The sequence below is a fragment of the Cnephaeus nilssonii genome, assembly GCF_951640355.1.
Source record: "Cnephaeus nilssonii genome assembly, chromosome: 7".
In the NCBI taxonomy this organism is placed as follows: Eukaryota; Metazoa; Chordata; class Mammalia; order Chiroptera; family Vespertilionidae; genus Cnephaeus; species Cnephaeus nilssonii.
In genome coordinates, this window is record NC_137078.1 from 34,383,028 (window position 1) to 34,402,802 (window position 19,775).

Genomic DNA, 19,775 nt, shown 5'->3' on the forward strand with positions numbered 1-19,775 from the left:
GGCCTGGTGCAGCAGTGGGGTCCCTCAGCCTGGCCTGTGCCCTCTCGCAATCCGGGACCCCTCGGGAAATGTCAGAGAGCTGGTTTCAGCCCGATCTGCACAGGCTAGGCCAAGGGATCCCGCCTCTAGTATGCATATAAGATCTTTGGTTAATCTCTTCCTGCCCTCGCCCCTCCCCTCTTCCCTCTGAGATTCATCAGTCTGTTCCATGTTTCCATGCCTGTGCATTGAGTGTCTTCCCTCTGGTGGTCATTGCGCGTTACAGCTACCAGACAGTTGGCTGGTCGCTTAGGCTTTTATTTATTTATTTTTACTTTTTAAATACATTTTATTGACTTTTTACAGAGAGGAAGGTAGAGGGATAGAGAGCCAGAAACATCAATGAGAGAGAAACACTGATCAGCTGCCTCCTGCACACCCCGCACTGGGGACGTGCCTGCAACCAAGGTACATGCCCTTGACCGGAATCAAACCTGGGACCCTTCAGTCTGCAGGCCGACGCTCTATCCACTGAGCCAAACCGGTTTTGGCTAGGCTTTTATATATATAAACTAGAGGCCCAGTGCACAAAATTTGTGCATGGGGAGGAGTCCCCTCAGCCCAGCCTGCACCCTCTCCAATCCAGGACCCCTCAGGAGATGTCCAACTGCCAGTTTAGGGATTGGGCCTAAACCAGCAGTCAGACATCCCTCTCACAATCCGGGACTGCTGGCTCCTAACAGCTCACCTACCTGCCTGCCTGATTGCCCTTAACTGCCCCCACCGCCCCCCGCAGCCCTGGTCACCAATTACCCCCCCCCCGCCCGCCGGCCTGGTCGCCCGTTACTCCCTCCCCGCTGGCCTGGTCACCCCCAACTGCCGCCCCCACTGGCCTGGTCACCCCCAACTGATCCCCTGCTGGCCTGGTTGCCCCATGCAGCCTGCTGTTCAGTCGTTTGGTCATCCCTCACTAACCCCCCTGCCGGCCTGGTCGCCCCATGCAGCCTGCTGTTCAGTCATTTGGTCATCCCTCACTAACCTCCCTGCCAGCCTGGTCGCCCCATGCAGCCTACTGTTCAGTTGTTTGATCATCCCTCACTAACCCCCTGCCAGCCTTGTCGCCCCACACAGCCTGTGTTCGGTCATCTGTCCGGTTGTTTCGGTCGTGACGGCCCCTGGCTTTTTATATATTAGGATGACTAGCCCTCTAAAACAAAGTACACTAATTGATATATAACAAGAATAATTTCCATAAAATTATTAAAATATAAAATAATTTACTGCTTAAAGTGAAAACTGACAAACTATAGCTTGTGGGCCAAATCTAGCCTACCACTGTTTTTGTGAATGAAGTTTTATTGGAACACTGCTATTCTTTTTCATTTATATACTGTCTCTAGCTGCTTTTGCTCTACAACAGCAGAGCTGAGTAGTTGTGATAGAGACCACATGGCCTACAAAGCCTAGATTATTTACTATCTGGCCTTTACAGAAAAAGTTTACTGACCCCTGGCTTAAAGTGTTAACTTTAGCTTTCTGAGAATTTTACTTACATGGAAATGCTGATTCCCAAGTGTTTTGTATAAAAGGGATGACTCACATTTAGCTATTTTCAAACCCTACTTGTAGAATGTGGAAAGACATATATTTAAATCATTACCTAAAAAAATTTAAATCAGTGGCAAAAAATATATAAATCCTACTATAACCCTATAAGTAAAGTCCCAAAGTCATGTAAAAGGCAAGACTATAAAGTTAATGAAATAACCGAAGCCAGCTTGCCAGGAGTTCCAGGTCAGTTACCCACTATATTATACCCAAATTTGTATTACTATGGAAAGTGTTATTAAAGGCTTACTATATTTAAGTCACCGCCAAGAAACTGCATATCTGAGATCTAGAAGTTAAAATTATATATTAAAAGATGTATCACACAAATATATATTATCAAAATATATAAAGCAAATAATTTAAAGATCAGGTCAATGAAAAGAGAAATATGTTACCACAGCAATACAGACTATATGAAAATAAGTAAAATAAAGTAAAAAAAGTTTTCAACAAAATACTATATTAATAATTTTTTAAATTTCCTTTTCTATTATTTTAATGGCATCAAATATTATGCCTTTTGTGTTTTAAAATTGAGGGCATTATTGAAAGTAAAATATAAGAAGCTGCAAACAACCCATAAGACTATCCATAAAAGAGATTATTTTTTTAAATGTTAGGTGTAACTGGTCTATTAAGGATTCTCAGTTCAGAGAAGATACTAACATAAAACTTCTTTTTCCCACCTAGTGCTGTCAACCATGCTGTGTTAAAATCCCCCTTTGTCTATCCCTTAATGCCTTATAGGCAAATTTCAGTAGTTTGTGGTTACTTTTGGAATTGAAATTCAGTATACTACTGTTAAGCACCTATCTCGTATCTGACTTAAATCACTGACTACATTGATAGTAGAACGTATGGAATAGGGCAGTTGCCCTGCACCTCCATATTCTAGGTCTAACTCCTATGGAAGAAGGCTATGGGTGGCTATGGTCACCTTAAGTAACTAACCAGAGACCAACATGGTAGTAGGGAGATGTCCTTGATTTTGATCTAATTCAGATGTTGGTGTGTTGGTGGCCTAGTCTGATTTGGTGGCTCTTTTAGGAACAGACTGAACTTCACCCTAGTCTCTCAGTGGAGAAAGATTCTTCTAGTGGTTCATGATGCACAATGAGTCGCAGGTGGGACACAGCGTCACCAGGCTCTGTATCCTCTAATCTTCATGAACCACTAAGGTCCTTCTCATTCAAAACTTCAGTACTGAATCTTTGTGACTCATGAGGCTTTCTTCCCCCAAATCATATTTATTCAGTTTGTAATTAAAAGAGCATCTTTTACTTTGATGTTAGAATAGCAATAAAAGGAGAGCACATCCAGAAAATTAGATGACCAGGTATAATTCACTCTCCAGTAGGATATCAGGTGTCGAGTAAACTCCCCATACTTTTTTCTATTTATGATAATAACTATTGTCCCTAATCACCAGGTTAGTACTGGCTTCTCCAGCAAGCCTCCTTCTCCTTTTAGAAATCTCCACATTCAAGTATACTCTCATTGGTTTCTGAGGCATATTCCAGGCTCTCCCCAAAAATCTCTTACCACTTCCTTTTTTACTTTAATGGAAGCTCCTGAGTGGGCTGGTTTTATAGTTATGGTAGACGTCCCTCTGGGGGAAGAGAAGACATCTTTAGTCTTTATTTGGGATATGCTTGAATCTCCCTCCTAACTTTCATTTGGCTGGGAAGATGGGGGAAGCAGACGAAAGAGAAGGAAAATCTTTCACCAGAATTCTTCACTGTCTACAAAGCTGAAGTCACCACAGACTGCCATCCTGCTAGTCCTCTTACTTATAGAGGCTGGAATAAAGAGTTGAGTAAAGGTAGCTGAATTTAACTGTTCCTCAGTAAACCCTGAGAGAGTGGTAGTGGTGGTGGTGCAGGACCCATCTGTTCATGGCTCTGTTTTAGTACATGGGGTGCTTCCTTAGCTACAACATATAGAAAGCTAGGAAAAGTCCTACCCAACACAAAAATCTAAATTTAAGTATTATTGAAATTATTAAAATTACCAAATTACAATTCATACAATGTATATTGTTGCCTCAAGTATCCAATAATAGGGGAATCCTATCTAATAAAAGAGTAATATACAAATTAACCATCACTCCAACACACAAGATGGCCACCCCCATGTGGTCAAAGATGGCCACCACAAGATGGCCAGCAGGGGAGGGCAGTTGGGAGGGACCAGGCCTGCAAGGGAGGGCAGTTGGGGGCGATCAGGCCTGCAGGGGAGGGCAGTTAGGAGTGACCAGGCCGGTAGGGAAGGGCAGTTGGGGGCGACCAGGCCTGCAGGGGAGGGCAGTTAGGGGTGACCGGGCTGGTAGGGTAGGGTAGTTGGGGGTGACCAGGCCTGCAGGGGAGGGCAGTTGGGGGGGGGACCAGTCCTGCAGGGGAGGGCAGTTAGGGGCGACCAGGCCAGCAGGGGAGGTCAATTAGGAGCGACCAGGCTGGCAAGGGAGGGCAGTTAGGGGTGACTGGGCCAGCAGGGGAGGGCAGTTAGGGGCAATTGTGCCAGCAGGGCAGCAGTTAGGCATCAATCAGGCTGGCAGGGAATGGTTAGGGGGTGGTCAAGCTGGTAGGCATAAGCAGTTAGGGGCAATCAGGCAGGCAGGCAGGTGAGCGGTTGGGAGCCAGCAGTCCTGGATTGTGAGAGGGCAGTCAGACATCCCTTGAGGGGTCCCAGATTGGAGAGGGTGCAGGCTGAGCTGAGGGACACATCCTAAACGGGCAGTTGGACATCCCTTGAGGGGTCCCAGATTGGAGAGGGTGCAAGCTGGACTGAGGGACACACCCCTCCCCCGTGCATGAATTTCGTGCACCGGGCCTCTAGCATTGATATAAACAATTCTTCTAAGATTTGTTTTTTGTTGATTATAAACGTAATAAATACCATTGTAGAAAATTTAGAAAATATAGAAAAGCATAAATAAGAATATAAAAAATAACCTATAGTCACAGTGTAAATTAAAACAATGAAGAATAAAAAATAATGTACAGCCTGGCCAGTGTGGCTCAGTGGTTGAGTGTTGACCTATAAACCAGGAGATTATGGTTCAATTCCCGGTGAGGGCACATGCTCAGGTTGTGGGCTTGGTTCCCAGTGTAGGGTGTGCAGGAGGCAGCTGATCAATGATTCTCTCTCACTGATGTTTCAAATCATCATTGATGTTTCTTTCTCTCTCTCCCTTTCCCTTCCTCTCTGAAATCAATTAAAAAATATAAAAATAAAAAAAATGTACAAAATAGAATCTGTACCAATACAAAGTATAGGATCTTTTTTTAGACAATAAATTTATGTTTACATAAACTAAAATTTAAAAGTCAGTATTTTAGAAGAGAAATATATTCCACCCAAGTACATGCTATAAAGAGAAGTGGTAGAAAAAAGGAGTATAATTTCAGGGAAGAGAACCACGGCAGCACTGTGATAAATGGACCTTGGTAAATGTAGAAGGTAACCTGGGTTCCTGATTTCCTTTCCCTTATTTCCAAACCCTGAGTCCCAGATGTACACTTCTCCATCTTGAATTGAATAGGATACTCCTGTATCCTTTCAACAAACCCCACCTCAATTTTATTTAATTTAAAATGATCTTAATGTCTGTGTGTTTTTTTAAAGTATAGCACATGAGTTATTTGTCAACTAAAGTTCCCACTAATTAAATTAACTTAATATTTTTAAGATTTAAACACTTTATTGTTAGAGTTAAAAATCTAGTAGGTAATAATGTGCGACTTTAAGGCATAAGTACTGGGTAAAGATTTCTAAAACTCAATAATTACCTTCTGAAAGAAATTACAGTAATCTCTTCTTAAAATATAGATTGCTACTTCTTTTAATCCTTCTAGTCCATACATATCAGCCATATTGAGTATTTTACTAAAATAAAAGTAGATATGGTGTGTTAATTTTCCATTTTAAAAACCAAGGCAAATACATAGTAACTTCCTACTAATATATGGTGTGTTTTAAAAAAGAAAAATATAAATTATTATTATTAATTTAATTATAACTTTCTGCCCTATATAATAAATAATCTTTATGGATTACAAAAAGGCCAAAAGTTGAAAGCACTGTCACAGGATTTGAATAGTGGAGAATATGAAGAAATAAATTTGAAGATGTTTCAATCAAATTCCTCTCAGATTCGCAGATATATCTCAAAGCCCAGGAAACTGCTTTGAAGGCTATTAAAAGTTATAAACTCTTTGCAATAAATCTGTATAATAAAAGTTTTGGGGTAGCAAATTGATGCTTATCAGATTGAAATGCTTACAAATGACCTTAAGATTAGACACATGATGCAATTATTCAAAAGGTTTTCAGTCACTTCTTTTATTGGGCAAATATTTCTGAGCACCCATACATACTTTAGGTACTTAGGAAACCAACAAGCCTGGATAGCAAGATAAAATTCATACAGGTTTCCAGGGGGGAAAACTTTAGTACTGAATCTTTGTGACTCATGAGGCTTTCTTCCCCAAAATCATATTTATTCAGTTTGTAAGTAAAAGAACCAATGAATATTTAATATTAAAAGAGCAGCTTTCACTTTGATGTTAGAATAGCAATAAAAGGAGAGCACATCCAGAAAATTAGATGACCAGGTACATTTCACTCTCCAATAGAATTTCAGCAGTTTATATGGCATTTCACTATAGAGCAATTAAGAATCACATCATGCCTTAGCCTGTTTGGCTCAGTGGATAGAGCGTTGGCCTGTGGACTGAAGGGTGCCAGGTTCGATTCCGGTCAAAGGCATGTACCTTGGTTACGGGCACATCCCCAGTAGGGGGTGTGCAGGAGGCAGCTGATCGATGTTTCTCTCTCACTGATGTTTCTAACTCTCTATCTCTCTTCCTTCCTCTCTGTAAAAAAATCAATAATAATAATAAAAAAAGAATCACATCATTGTTGGTCTTTAGGATGCCTATATTCTTAAATTAATTTTAAGGTTTTTCTTTTTCTGTTTTAAGAAACATGCTAAAGTTAAAAAATAAAGTAGTAAAATAATTGTTCAAAATTTGATAAAGGTTTAATCAATTTTAGTTTATAAAATCCTCTCATTTATTTTCCAAAACAAATATAAGGTTTTTCTAACATAATTTAAGTCTAATAAAGACTTTTCTTAATCTTATTATTGTGAGTTGCTAGAACATTTTTTCTTCTAAAAACAGTAACATTATTTTTAGATATTCCCAAATACACACAAGATATGGCAAAACAGGTGATAAAAGTGAACCTTCTACTTCATTGATACTCTGAAACATAGCTCAACAAAGCAGAAGCCAAAAAAATATTAATACTTTTATATTTAAAATAATTAAAAAATAATACATACCCAACATTAGCTTTGTCTGGAAAGTCCAAAGTTCCTCCATATATAAAAGACATCATAACATTCATTTCTACATGGTTTATACTGAAAAAAAAATAAAAGAAAACTAAACACAAATCCAGAAATTAAGGTTTAACTGATATTAATTATACATTCTATTTTCCCATAAACTTTAAGCCAAGATAAAGTTTTAATCTCACTTTTATCTAAAGAATATATTCTTCAAATAACATCCATGCAGGTATGCCATTAATTTAATAAGAAGTATGATTGCAGCTATGGCTTTTTATATGTTATAAAATGTTATTAGCATATAATCACACCACTGATTACTTATTGATTATTTATTAAGGCTTAGCCTCACATTTTCTCTCCTCAGTTCTATGACAAAATCCTTTTGATACCGTTGTAATAAAAATAATGTTGCAGTTATTAACAGGGAAGGAACAAAGGAAGGCAAATATTATAGGCATGCCCAGTAAAGTCTGGGTGACATGGGGAAGGTACTTGTCAGTCACACCTGGGAACAGGTCATTGGCAGAGTAGGTGTGGTCACTGCAAGCACAGGAAGACTTGAGATACATAAGCTCCTGAACAAAGGAGTTCCCTCTCTTGCCTCTTGCTCACTCTTGTGTGCTGGGCTCCTGGCTCTCTTTTTGCAAGGGGTACACTCCCCTGCATTTGCCCACACAATAGACTGACGGACTGGAACTAGCCTGATGCTGTGCTGGACCCAATTCCAACATGGAACGGAAACTGGACTCTTGCTTTGCTTCTAGCACTGCTGAATCCCCAAGATGCATATCTTCTTGGACTGGTTTAAGGGAAATGGGACTTTAGAAACGGAGGGATAGAATTCCACACAAATAAAGCTTCCTACCACATCTCATCCTCCCATAGGGGCCTCCGGAAATGCTTATTCCAGCAGCACCCCAAGAACCCCACTCTCACCAGCAACAGAGAAAGGCATTCTCTGATAACACTTTCATATGCGTTTCCTGCCTAAAATAATCTCCTTGCTTTACATTTCCCACACTGCCATTAGAGTGACTTTGCTAAAATATAAATCTGATATAGTCCTTCCACTTCAACAATTCTCCATAGTCCACAGGAAAAAAAGTCCAAATTCCTTAGCGTGGTGTACAGTATTCTTTATCATCTGGCCTCTGGTTCTCCCTCTCTAGTAGCTGTTCCAAGAAAAGTGAACTACTTATTTCCTATACCAGAACTACTTGTAATTCCTTATACATCCATGCCTTAGCACATATTGCTCACTTGGCTTACAATGCTCTCCTGTCGCCCGGCTGGTATGATGCAGTGGTTGGGCGTCAACCTATGAACCATAAGGTTATGGTTCGATTCCCAGTCAGGGCACATGCCTGGGTTACCAGCTCGATCCCCAGTAAGGGATATGCAGGAGGCAGCCGATCAGTGATTCTCTCTCATCCTTAATGTATCTATCTCACTCTCTCCTTCTCCCTTCCTTTCTGAAAGAAACAAAAATATACTTTAAAAAAAAAATCCTCTCCCTATTTACTTCATCTTTCAGACACAAGACATGTGATTCTTTATCTCTGATTGTTTCCTTAATGCCCTAAGGCAAAAAAAATCACTGACTGTTAAATACAATAATAACTAACATCTATACTGAGCACTTACTACGAGCCAGTCACTGAACTAATATTTTGAATGCCATTAGCACATTTAATCATCACAGTAGGTACCATTATTAGTCTCATTTTATAGATGAAAAAACTGAAATTAAGTAACATGCCCCAGGTCAAATGGATAGTGATGGATTAGAATTTAAATCCAGGCAGACAAGACTCCAAAGCCTGGGCTCTTAAGAAGTATGCTATAAAAAAAAAAAAAAGAAGAAGTATGCGATATATACTTTCATTATCACATTTATCAAACTGGCTTGTAATATCTTTACCTAGACTGAGTTATGTGAGGGGAGGGTTTGTATTTTAGTTATCCTTGCATCTCTAGTAGCAGCAGAATGTCAGCATTGATTCACTATCCCAGGATGAGAAGATTTCCCATGTCCCACATAGCACTGGAGCTATGCAGTGGAATCAGGGTGGGGACAGTGCTGATAAGACACCCATAGTTTTTAAGCATAGGACTAAGTATCTGCTAAAGTAATGAATAAAAGGAGGAAGGCAAGAAGACAAGAAATGGAGTCCCACAAGCAGTACTTAGAAAGGTGTTTGCTTTGATTCTATGGCCTTAAATAATACATGCTTAATAAATGTTTGATGAAACGTTTAAATAAATGGCTTATTAGGGCACTTACAGCATCTTTCAAAACCTTCAGAAGAACACACTGAGTTATAATATATATAAATGCTTTAAAATTAATTTTATAAATTTGTCCTTATTATGGCTAAGTACTGGTTTCTACTGATTCAAAATTCCAATCTTTAATACTCAGAAAAAAAGTCAATCCCTAAATGTTCTCATTTATATGCTATGTATATGACAAGAATAATTTTGACATATTATCCATAGCCTATTAATCTAAATACTAGCATAATTACTAGAATGTATACTATTCCATACACTTTTCCTCAAATATCAAGAGCCATTCTTGTCAATGTTAATGAGAATTAGCCATTTATGTTGAAAGAATGGTTTAAGCCTTGACATATTTAAGCAAAAAATAATGATTAAATAAAAACAAAAGTAGTTTTATTAACATAAATAGCAAAATCTAGACATATGAGTCTATGTATCAATATATATGATAGCTATAAAAACAGCAAGAAACCATTTTCCTGCTGTCTTGACAGATGTTTTACTAATACATTCTCAGTATTGTGTTGTAAGTCATTTGTATTTTTACTAAAAGTGTCTGAAAGACATGATCAACTGACCTAAAAGAGTAACAAGTTACTCCAATAGCCCTCAGTTTAAATGGGAAGAGTTAAAGCACTATTTCCATTTAAACATAATCAGAATAGAAGCTTGTAGGAAATGAAAACATTACATATACTCAGAGTCAGAACAAAGAAAAATGTATGAGGACAGAACTCTAAGATCAGAGAGCAAACATACTCCTATTCTACTAAAATCTCTGTGCTTCCGAAAGTCCCAGGTCCCTATGTGTGTGGGTTAAAGTAACATATGGACTCCATTCATTCGTTCATTCATCTGTTCACATTCAATATTTATTGAATGATAGGCTCTATTCTAGACCTTGAGGATACAAGAAGCTTGCATTCTAGGAGGAGGACATGGGCAATAAATATGTAAACAAATATATAAAGAAGATAATTTTAATAGTGAAATGAAACTTAGTGAAAAGTATCATGAAGACAATACAACAGGATAATATAAAGGAGAGTAACTGGAAAGTTTGGCTGTAGCTACTTTAGTTGGGATAGTCTGGGGAAAGCCCAGGGACCAGATCATGCAGGGTCTTGTGGTTTATGGTAAAGATTTGGATTTAATTCTAATTGTGATGAGAAGGCACTACTAAGGATTTTAATCAGAAGAGAAATATGATCTGATTTATATTTCAAAAGACCATACTGAAGGTTCAGAGCAATCCCCAGAAATCTCCTAAGGGACATGAGACAATCCAATTTCATGCTTCAAAGCCCCAAGCCACCACTGGAGGACATCTATGTATAGAAAATAGAAATGTGTGAGGTTTCTTTCTCTTTTTTTGCATATTACCTCTTTATTATATAGGATACTTTTTTAAAAAAAATCTTCTTTATATATATACTAGAGGCCCAGTGCATGATTTAATCATGCACCTGGTGCACCAGTGGGCTGGCTGTCCGCGGGTGCCCCAGGCCTTCCGAAAGCCTCCGGCGCTGCGGAGGCTTTCGAAAGGCCTTGCGCCGGAGCAGACAGCCGGCCAGGTCCCCCGCTTTGGCCTTTGATCGCGGGGGACCTGGCCGGCTGTCCGCGGGTGCCCCAGGCCTTCCGAAAGCCTCCGGCGCTGCGGAGGCTTTCGAAAGGCCTTGCGCCGGAGCAGACAGCCGGCCAGGTCCCCCGCTTTGGCCTCCGGCAGCCATGGCACAGATGCTGAGCACGCGGCGCCAGTGGCGCCGCGAGCTCAGCGTCCTGCTGGCCCAATCAGCTACCCCGGCCACCCTGAGTCCCACCCCCTGCGCCTCCTGCTGGCCCAATCGTGGGCGTAGCGGAGTGATGGTAATTTACATATTACCATTTTATTATGTAGGATTTTTAATTTCTTTATTGATTAACGTATTACATATGTGTCCTTATTCCCCCATTACCCACCCAACCCCCCCACTCATGCCCTCACCCCCCTGTTGTCTGTGTCCATTGGTTATGCTTATATGCATGCATATAAGTCCTTTGGTTGATCTCTCCCCCTTACCCCCACCCTCCCCTACCTTCCCTGAGGTTTGACGTTCTGATCAACGTTTCTCTGTCTCTGGATCTGTTTTTGTTCATCAGTTTATGTTGTTCATTATATTCCATAAATGAGTGAGATCATGTGATATTTATCTTTCTCTGCCTGGCTTATTTATGTGAGGTTTCTTTACAGAAATACTGCTGTGGTTCAGTTTCCAGTATAGGAAGTGGTAAATCTCTCCCTTCTTCCACCAGAACAGGAGAACTTCTTCCAAGTATACCCTTCCACCTCCCAACTCTGGGACATGGGTAGAAGTAGGGTTGTAGGACTCTACTATTCCTACCTCAATTTGTTGAAGGCTGTCTCACTTGAAAAATATTACATGCATTATGTCTTTGAGTTACCACTCATTAAGAACACTGGTTCTTTTCTGTAAGGACAGACAGGATTTCATTCTAATCTGTTGCAGAAAACATCCTGCAGACGTGTACCACTGGCCCAGTTCCAAGAGAGGCTGAGAACCAAGCAAAGCAGGCACTGCTGTCCTGGTATCAGTAATGACCCTCACTTGAACCCATTTCTCTCTAGAAAATGAGAACAATCTAATTTAGGGGGGGGGAAAAAAGAAGACAAATATTATTGAGCACTACATACTATGTACCAAGCACTATGCCAGATTGTTTCCTTGCTGTATTTCATTTAATCTTTTCAACAACCTCAGAAAGTTCATGGAAAGTAAGCAATGTTCCTAAAGTCATATAAAAAGTTTGGACTGGATATAGGAGTGCCTTTGAGAACACCAAAGCCCATTATCTTTCTACTATACCACACAATCCATAGAAACATCTACCCAGTTTTACAGTATAAGTTAATATGAAAACAGAATTTGTTACAATATACAAATCCCTAAAAGATGTGATTTTTTTTTAAAAGTAAAATTTCTAAATTCCCTTTACTCTTCCAATGGTTTTTATTTAACCACTAGAGGCCCAGTGCACAAAATTTGTGCACGGGAGGGGGGTCCCCTCAGCCCAGCCTGCATCCTCTCCAATCCAGGATGCCTTTCACAATCCAGGACCTAACTGCTCACCTGCCTGCCTGCCTGATTGCCCCTAACTGCCCCCCCCTGCCAGCCTGATCACCCCTAACCGCCTCTGTATGTTGGCCTGATTGCCCCTAACTCCCCCCCCGCCAGCCTGATCACCCCTAACTGCCCCCCACCCAGCCTGGTTGTCCCCATTTGCCCCCCACCAGCCTGGTTGCCCTCAACTGCCCCTCCTGCCAGTCTGGTTGCTCCCAACTGCTCCCCCCACTGGCCTGGTCGCCCCTCACTGCCCCCCTCTGCTGGCCTGGTTGCCCCCAACTGCCCCCCATGCCAGCCTGGTCGCCCCTCACTGTCCCCCTTTGCCGGCCTGGTTGCCCCCAACTGCCCCCCACCCCGCCAGCCTGGTCATCCGTTACTGCCCCCCCACCGGCCTTGTTGCCCCACGCAGCCTGCTGTTCGGTTGTTACTGTGAGGGCGTCCTGACCAATTTGCATATTACCCTTTCATGAGTATAGATGATACTAATAACATTTTAGATAGTAATTTGAGACATTCTTCTTTCATTTTAGTGTTAGAAAACCTTGCTTTATTAATCAAGGTAAGAAAAATGGAACTCAGTTCCAATGTGCTAGCATGAGAACTGAAAAAGCCAATTGGGAGTGAGCCCCCAGTGCTGATACAGCAGTTCTGGGTAAGATGAACCAGTAAGAAGCAGAGCCTTGCTTATCACAACAGAAGGGGAAATACCGAAAGATTGAGCCTGGTCATTGGTGGCATTACTGCACAATTTGGATGACACTGAAACAAATTTTGGTTTCTTCCCTGAAACAAGCGATTAAAGTCTGTCAGGAGTAGTCAAGCCATATTATAAAAGTAAATATTTATCCATTACCTCCATCATAATCAAAGATGGGGAATTACAGGTGAGGAAATAGGGACCAATAGTTGATGCCACTAATTCTTTCTTGTCTACTGATCTCTTAGTAAAGAGACATCATTTTTAAAAGCCTGTGTATTTTGAGTGTTTAATGGCTCATGAGGGTTAAGGACTGCCTTTATTCCTAGTGCTAAACTCAGAAGTAACCTTGAACAGCATAAACAGATAAAGGTGGAGCAGCTCTGCTTGAAGAGGCACCCTTTCTAAAGGCCTTCCCCTCAGACCCCAAACCCACACCTGTGCTCCCTAACACACGCACCAGGATCTTTAGGGTCCTGTGAGATAAAGTGTGAAAGTCACTGATTTAAACAGTGGAGGGCTGGTTAGCTAGCTCAAAAACACATGCCAACAGGGAACTTCTGATTTCTTCAGTGACTGTGATGGAACAGACACTGAATTAAAACATGAAATGCACATTTAGCATAAGCACTTATTTACCCAGTGACCCCCAGGAACACATTTAACTTATCTGATCTTGTTTTTATTTATCTGCAATATGTGACTAGACCTGCTCTCTCAAAGACTGATTCTAAAAATGAAAGGGCATAGTAAATGTGAAAGAAGTCTAGAAAATATATGGTGTTATATTGTAAGATATTATTACTGCTGAGGACAGAATTTATTACTGCTGGAGACAGAAACAAAGATATAAAACAAAAGGTATCAGGTAGTAAAAACTGTCACTAAATGTACAGGAACTAAGATTTCTTCCAGGAAAAAATTAGACATGTGCTTTCTGTAAAATTACTTTCCCCCTCTGTGGAATAAGGTTCCACAATCATATGCTTTTGTTTGAGAATTTACAAATAGTATTTCAACTATGTTTAACAATAATTAGCACTATGCAGTACATTTATACCTAGACTAGAGGCCCGTTACACAACATTAGTGCACTGGGGTGGGGAGGGATCCCTCAGCTTGGCCTGCGCCCTCTCACAGTCCAGGACCCCTCAGGGGATGTCCGCCTAAGCCAGCAGGTGGACATCCCCCAAGGGGTCCTTAGCGCTGCTGTGGAGGTGGGAGAGGCTCTTGCCACCACCGCTGCGCTCGCCAGCCGTGAGCCCGGCTTCTGGCTGAGCAAGCGCTTCTCCTGTGAGAGTTCACTGACCACCAGGGGGCAGCTCCTGCATTGAGCATCTGCCCCCTGGTGGTCAGTGCGCATCATAGCGACTGGTCGTTCTGCCATTTGGTCAATTTGCATATTGGGATTTTATTATATAGGATTATATAGGATTGCAGATATTGTCACAATTTTTTACTTACAGCATAATTTTTAAAAATTTTATTTTTCAATCACAGTTTACATTCAATATTATTTTATATTAGCTTCAGGTGTACAGGATAGTAGTTAGATATTTTCAGTACCCACCTAATACCATACATAGTTATTACAATATTACTGACTATATTTCCTATTATGTATTTTACATCCTCGTGACTATTTTATTACTATCAATTTTTACGTTTTAATCCCTTCACCTTTTTCACTGAGACCCCCAAATCTCTCTCCCCACTGGCAACCATCAGTCTGTTCTCTGTATCTATGAGTCTGTTTCTATTTTGTTCATTTATATTGTTCTTTAGATTCCACATATAAGTGAAACCATATGGTATTTATCTTTCTCTGATAGACTCATTTCACTTTAGCATACTACCCTATATGTCCATCGATGCTGTCACAAATGGTAAGATTTCATTCTTTTTTATGGCTGAGTAATATTCCATTGTAAATATGTACCACAGCTTTTTTATCCACGTGTCTATTGATAGGCGCTTGAGTTGCTTCCATATCTTAGTTATTGTACATAACACTGCAATGAACATAAAGGTGCACATATTCTTTTGAATTAGTGTTTTAGGTTTCTTCAGATATATTCCCAGAAGTGCAATTGCTGGGTCATAAGGCAGTTCCACTTTTAATTTTTTGAGGAAACTCAATACTGTATTCCTTAGTGGCTGCAAGTCTGCATTCCCACCAACAGTGCATTACCCTTTTCTTCACATCCTCACCAACACTTGATGTTTGTTGATTTATTGATGATTGCCATTCTGACAGATGTGAAGTTATATCACATTGTGATTTTACTTTGCATTTCTCGGATGCATAATCAGATACTTCTTTTGACCTTTATCTCACTACACAGAATCACATGATTTTTAATGAATACCAAAAAGTTGTATTCTGAGTCAAACTAGTGTTTTCTCTCCATTTACTAGTACATTTTTTATGGAATTCAGTTCTAATGAGAGTGGATTAATAGTTTTTTTAAATGATGTCTAAAACATCTGAAACATAGTCCCTGAACAAGTTTCCAAAATTACACCACAGTAATTATCCCTAGGATTGGCACACATAGAAAGACTCTGGCCTCTGCTACCACTATCCCTATATTCAGGGATATTTTATACTGATAAGAACAGATACTACACTTGATCTTAGCCAAAAGGCCGAGAAGCGATTTATATTCAGGGATATTTTAAATTCATCAGAAAGAAAGAGATCTTATCAATAGGATACATATATCTTTTATCTTTCAGGTTGTTTTTCAACAATGCTGATAAAATGTCACCAATTCATCCATCTACACATTCCTTTTACCTCAAGGATAAATTTTTTTAGCTTGGTGTTTAAAATCTTCCATAATCAGAAACTACCTGATTGCCCCAGGAAGGGGGTAAAGAGGTGAACAAAATGGTTAAAGATGGTCAAAAGGTACAAACTTATAGTTATAAAATAAATAAATCCTGGGGTTGTAATGTATGGCATGGTGTCTATAAATAATCCTGGGGTTGTAATGTATTGCATGGTGTCTAAATACGTATTGTATATTTGAAAGTTGCTAAGAGACTAGATCTTAAAAATTCTCATCACAAGAAAAAAAATTACAACTACGGGTGGTGATGGATGTTATCTATCATTTCACAATATATACATATAGTGAATTATTCGTTGTATGCTTAAGAATAATATTATATTATATTATAATATCTCAATAAAATGTTTTTAACTAAATTAATAAAAGAGAACTCAGCTAGAAAGATAACAGGGTTACATAGATGAAACATTACTTTTTTCCTTTTTCTTTTTGTTAATCCCCACCTGAGGACATTTTTTCCCACTGATTTCTAAAGAGAGTAGAAGGGAGGGAGGGTGATAGGGAGTGAGGGAGGAGGTCAGAGAAAGAAACACTGGTGTGAAAGAGAGACATTGATTAGTTGCCTCCCACATGTGGCCCTGGTCAAACCTGCAACCCAGATACCTGCCCTTGACCTAGGAATCGAACCTTTGACCCTTCTGTGCACAGCTCGACACTGTAACCACTGAACACACTAGCCAAGGCAGCAAACGTTATTTTTTAAATATCATCAAAGCAATCATGTTATATTTTGATGCTATATTAATGAAAAAATAGGATAAAACTTTCCATATGTAAGAATTTTATGCATGTGGGGGACAAATTAGTTAGGAAGTTTAGTAATATCAAGTAAAAACTTGGTGATTTTATATATATCCTATATAATAAAGAACTAATATGCTAACTAGACAGGTGCTGCAAGGGCAGAGCCCCTTGCACGAACTTCATGCATCTGGCCTCTAGTAGATAGATAGATAGATAGATAGATAGATAGATAGACAGACAGACAGATAGATATTTACATCCTACATTATTTTTCTTTATTACCATTTCATTAGTATCTAGTCTTCTTTTTTCTTAAAAAAACACATACACTGTAATAAAAGCATACACATGATTTCATGGATACATAATTGAAATCACTAACAGTGGCAGTTGCTGAAACTATACCCAAAAGTTAGGCTGCAAAATATATTGCTATATGTGTATTGAAATTGTGGTAGTATAATTAAAATGTAACCATGGTAGCCCTAACCGGTTTGGCTCAGTGGATAGAGCGTTGGCCTGCGGACTGAAGGGTCCCAGGTTCAATTCTAGTCAAGGGCATGTACCTTGGTTGCGGGCACATACCCAGTAGGGGGTGTGCAGGAGACAGCTGATTGATATTTCTCTCTCATTGATGTTTCTAACTCTCTATCCCTCTCCCTTCCTCTCTGTAAAAAAAAAATCAATAAAATATATTTTTAATAAATAAATAAATAAATAAATAAAATGTAACCATGGTATGAAAGATAATGGTCTGGGCTCTTTTTTATATGTGTTTCATTTCTATTATGTGAATAAAATGCAAAAAATAAAACACATTACATATTCTTACAAATGTTTCAAAATTTTATGCTTTATAGAGAGGGATTTGGGGCATATAAGAGCTTCCAAATTTGGAAACTACCTGGTTGCCAGGGTGAAGGTAGTCTAAAGGTACTTTTAGTTAATAAAGGGAACCAGATTATTGTAACCTAGAAGGCTCAAGATTATATGCCTGTGTGACAAATACAAATCCAGTAAGAAATTATGAATACTTTCCATGCATCCATTGTTACAGAATTGCCAGTATCACCATTCCATACCTAAGCCTCTGGCCAAAACTGACCCCATCAAGGAAACATCTATGGTGAAAATGATGCAGAACTGAGAAACTCCCTCAGGACTCCCAGGCAATTTTCCTACTGAGAAAGCCCTCCCCCATACTGTACACTATAGAATCTTGCAGTTATCATCTGTGACCAAAATGTTCCATTTCACCATTTAAGGAAGTAGTACATCTTTTTTTTTTTTAATGTTAAAGGCAATAAACTTTAATATTTCAAGAAAAACTATTTTAAATATGTTACATGCAATAAACATTAATATTTCAAAAGGAATAGTTCATCTCTTAATAACTGTCTTGAAAGTTTAAAGTGCCATCAATTATATAGATTCACCATGTACTATCATAGATCACTGAAATCCACACCTTTCCAAATTATTCTTTAAAAAAGAAAAATAAGAAAATATATTTAAAAAAAACAAAATTTTAAAAAAAGAAAAAAGAAACTACCTGTTACAGACTGAATATTTGTGTTCCCCCACCCTCCCAAATTCATATATTGAACCCTAACTCCCCAGTGTGACTATATTTGGAGACAGGGCTTCTAAGGAAGTAATAACAAAAACAGATCCATCAGACCGTCAAACCTCAGAGGGAAGGTAAGGGAGGGTGGGGGTAAGGGGGAAGAGATCAACCAAAGGACTTGTATGCATGCATATAAGCCTAACCAACGGACACAGACACCAGGGGGGTGAGGGCATGAGTGTGTGGGGGTGGAGGGACAATGGGGGGATAAGGACACATATGTAATACCTTAATCAATAAAGAAAGAAAAGGTTAAATGAGGTAATTAGGGTGAGGCTCTGCCCTGATGTGATAAGATTAGTGTCCTTATAAGAAACACCAAAGCACTCTCTCTCCCTCACCTTCCTTTCACCTCCCCACCCGCCCCCATGCACTGAGGAAAGGGGATGAGCACACAGGGAGACGCGCTGCCTGCAATCAAAGGACCACGGTGACACCTCTCACTAGACGCCGAAGGACCTTGTTGGCACTCTGAATTTGCAGAACTGTGAGAAAATTAATTGTTGTTTAAGCCATCCAGTCTGAGAAGACTGATACACTACACTATCTCTATTTTTACTAAACTAGCGGCCCGATGCATGAAATTAGTGCAAGGGGCGCGGCCCTCGCAGCCCCGGCTTCGTCTGGAAGGTTGTCCAGAAGGGTGTTCGGAAGGTCATTCGGCTGTCTGGTCTAATTAGCATATTATGCTTTTATTATGATAGATGTTCCCAACTTCCTCATGTTTTCAGAAAATGTACTTTGTAGATTTCCACAACATGAAAAATATTTCATTGAACTTACAGAAAAATCAGATTCACAAAAAGTGCTTCGTATTATTTGTAATTGTTATAGTCAAACTGCCTTATAAAAATTATGCTTACCCTTGAAGAGTAATGTACTCTTGAGAACTTTCAGCCCAACAGCCACTCAGCATCGCAGCAAAATAACTACATCTGGAACTTAAAATGGCTCTAAAGGAAGAGGAGGAAAACACAGGCAAACATTTACATATTATGTAAATGTAATTTTTTATGAAACTCTTCATTTTTACCTTTTAAAATATGATCATCTATTTTTCTTGTTTGTATTCACTGATAGTATCATTATCATAAAAATTATATTTATACAAGTATTTTGATTGCTTGATTGTAACATTAAACCCAATGTCCTTTCTATCTTGATAATTTTTTCTCTTGAAAGCTCTTTAATCTTAATTAAAAAATTGAAACTATTTCCATTAAGTAAGAGAGTAGTAAATCATCTACAAATGGAGAAATAATGACCAAAGGCTGTAACTTTCTTGAGGAAATGTCACTCAGAGACTTGAACCCTAAAGGACCCGAGTTCGAGTTCAGAACTCACCCAAATTATGCTCAAGCATGGCTGTATCTTAGGTTTGAGAAAATGACAGTGAAGACATTTTCTTTTGAATTTCCATTCTATCTTCTCAGGTAAAATGTTAATTAATTCATTTTTTGTTTTATTTTTCCATCACCATTTATCCCCTCTA

The 19,775-nt window shown here is 39.4% G+C and overlaps 1 protein-coding gene across 3 annotated transcripts in view; it reads right to left on the reverse strand.

Annotated features, from left to right (window-relative positions):
• Positions 1-19,775, reverse strand: part of BTBD8 (BTB domain containing 8) — a 94,159-nt gene that overhangs the window by 30,104 nt on the left and 44,280 nt on the right. For all 3 annotated transcript variants that reach the window (XM_079776449.1, XM_079776448.1, XM_079776447.1), the window contains 3 exons: positions 19,147-19,236; positions 6,938-7,018; positions 5,379-5,475 (listed from right to left, as the gene is read on the reverse strand). In XM_079776449.1, the coding sequence (XP_079632575.1) occupies positions 5,379-5,475; positions 6,938-7,018; positions 19,147-19,236 (268 nt within the window). The remainder of the gene's footprint in view (positions 1-5,378; positions 5,476-6,937; positions 7,019-19,146; positions 19,237-19,775) is intronic.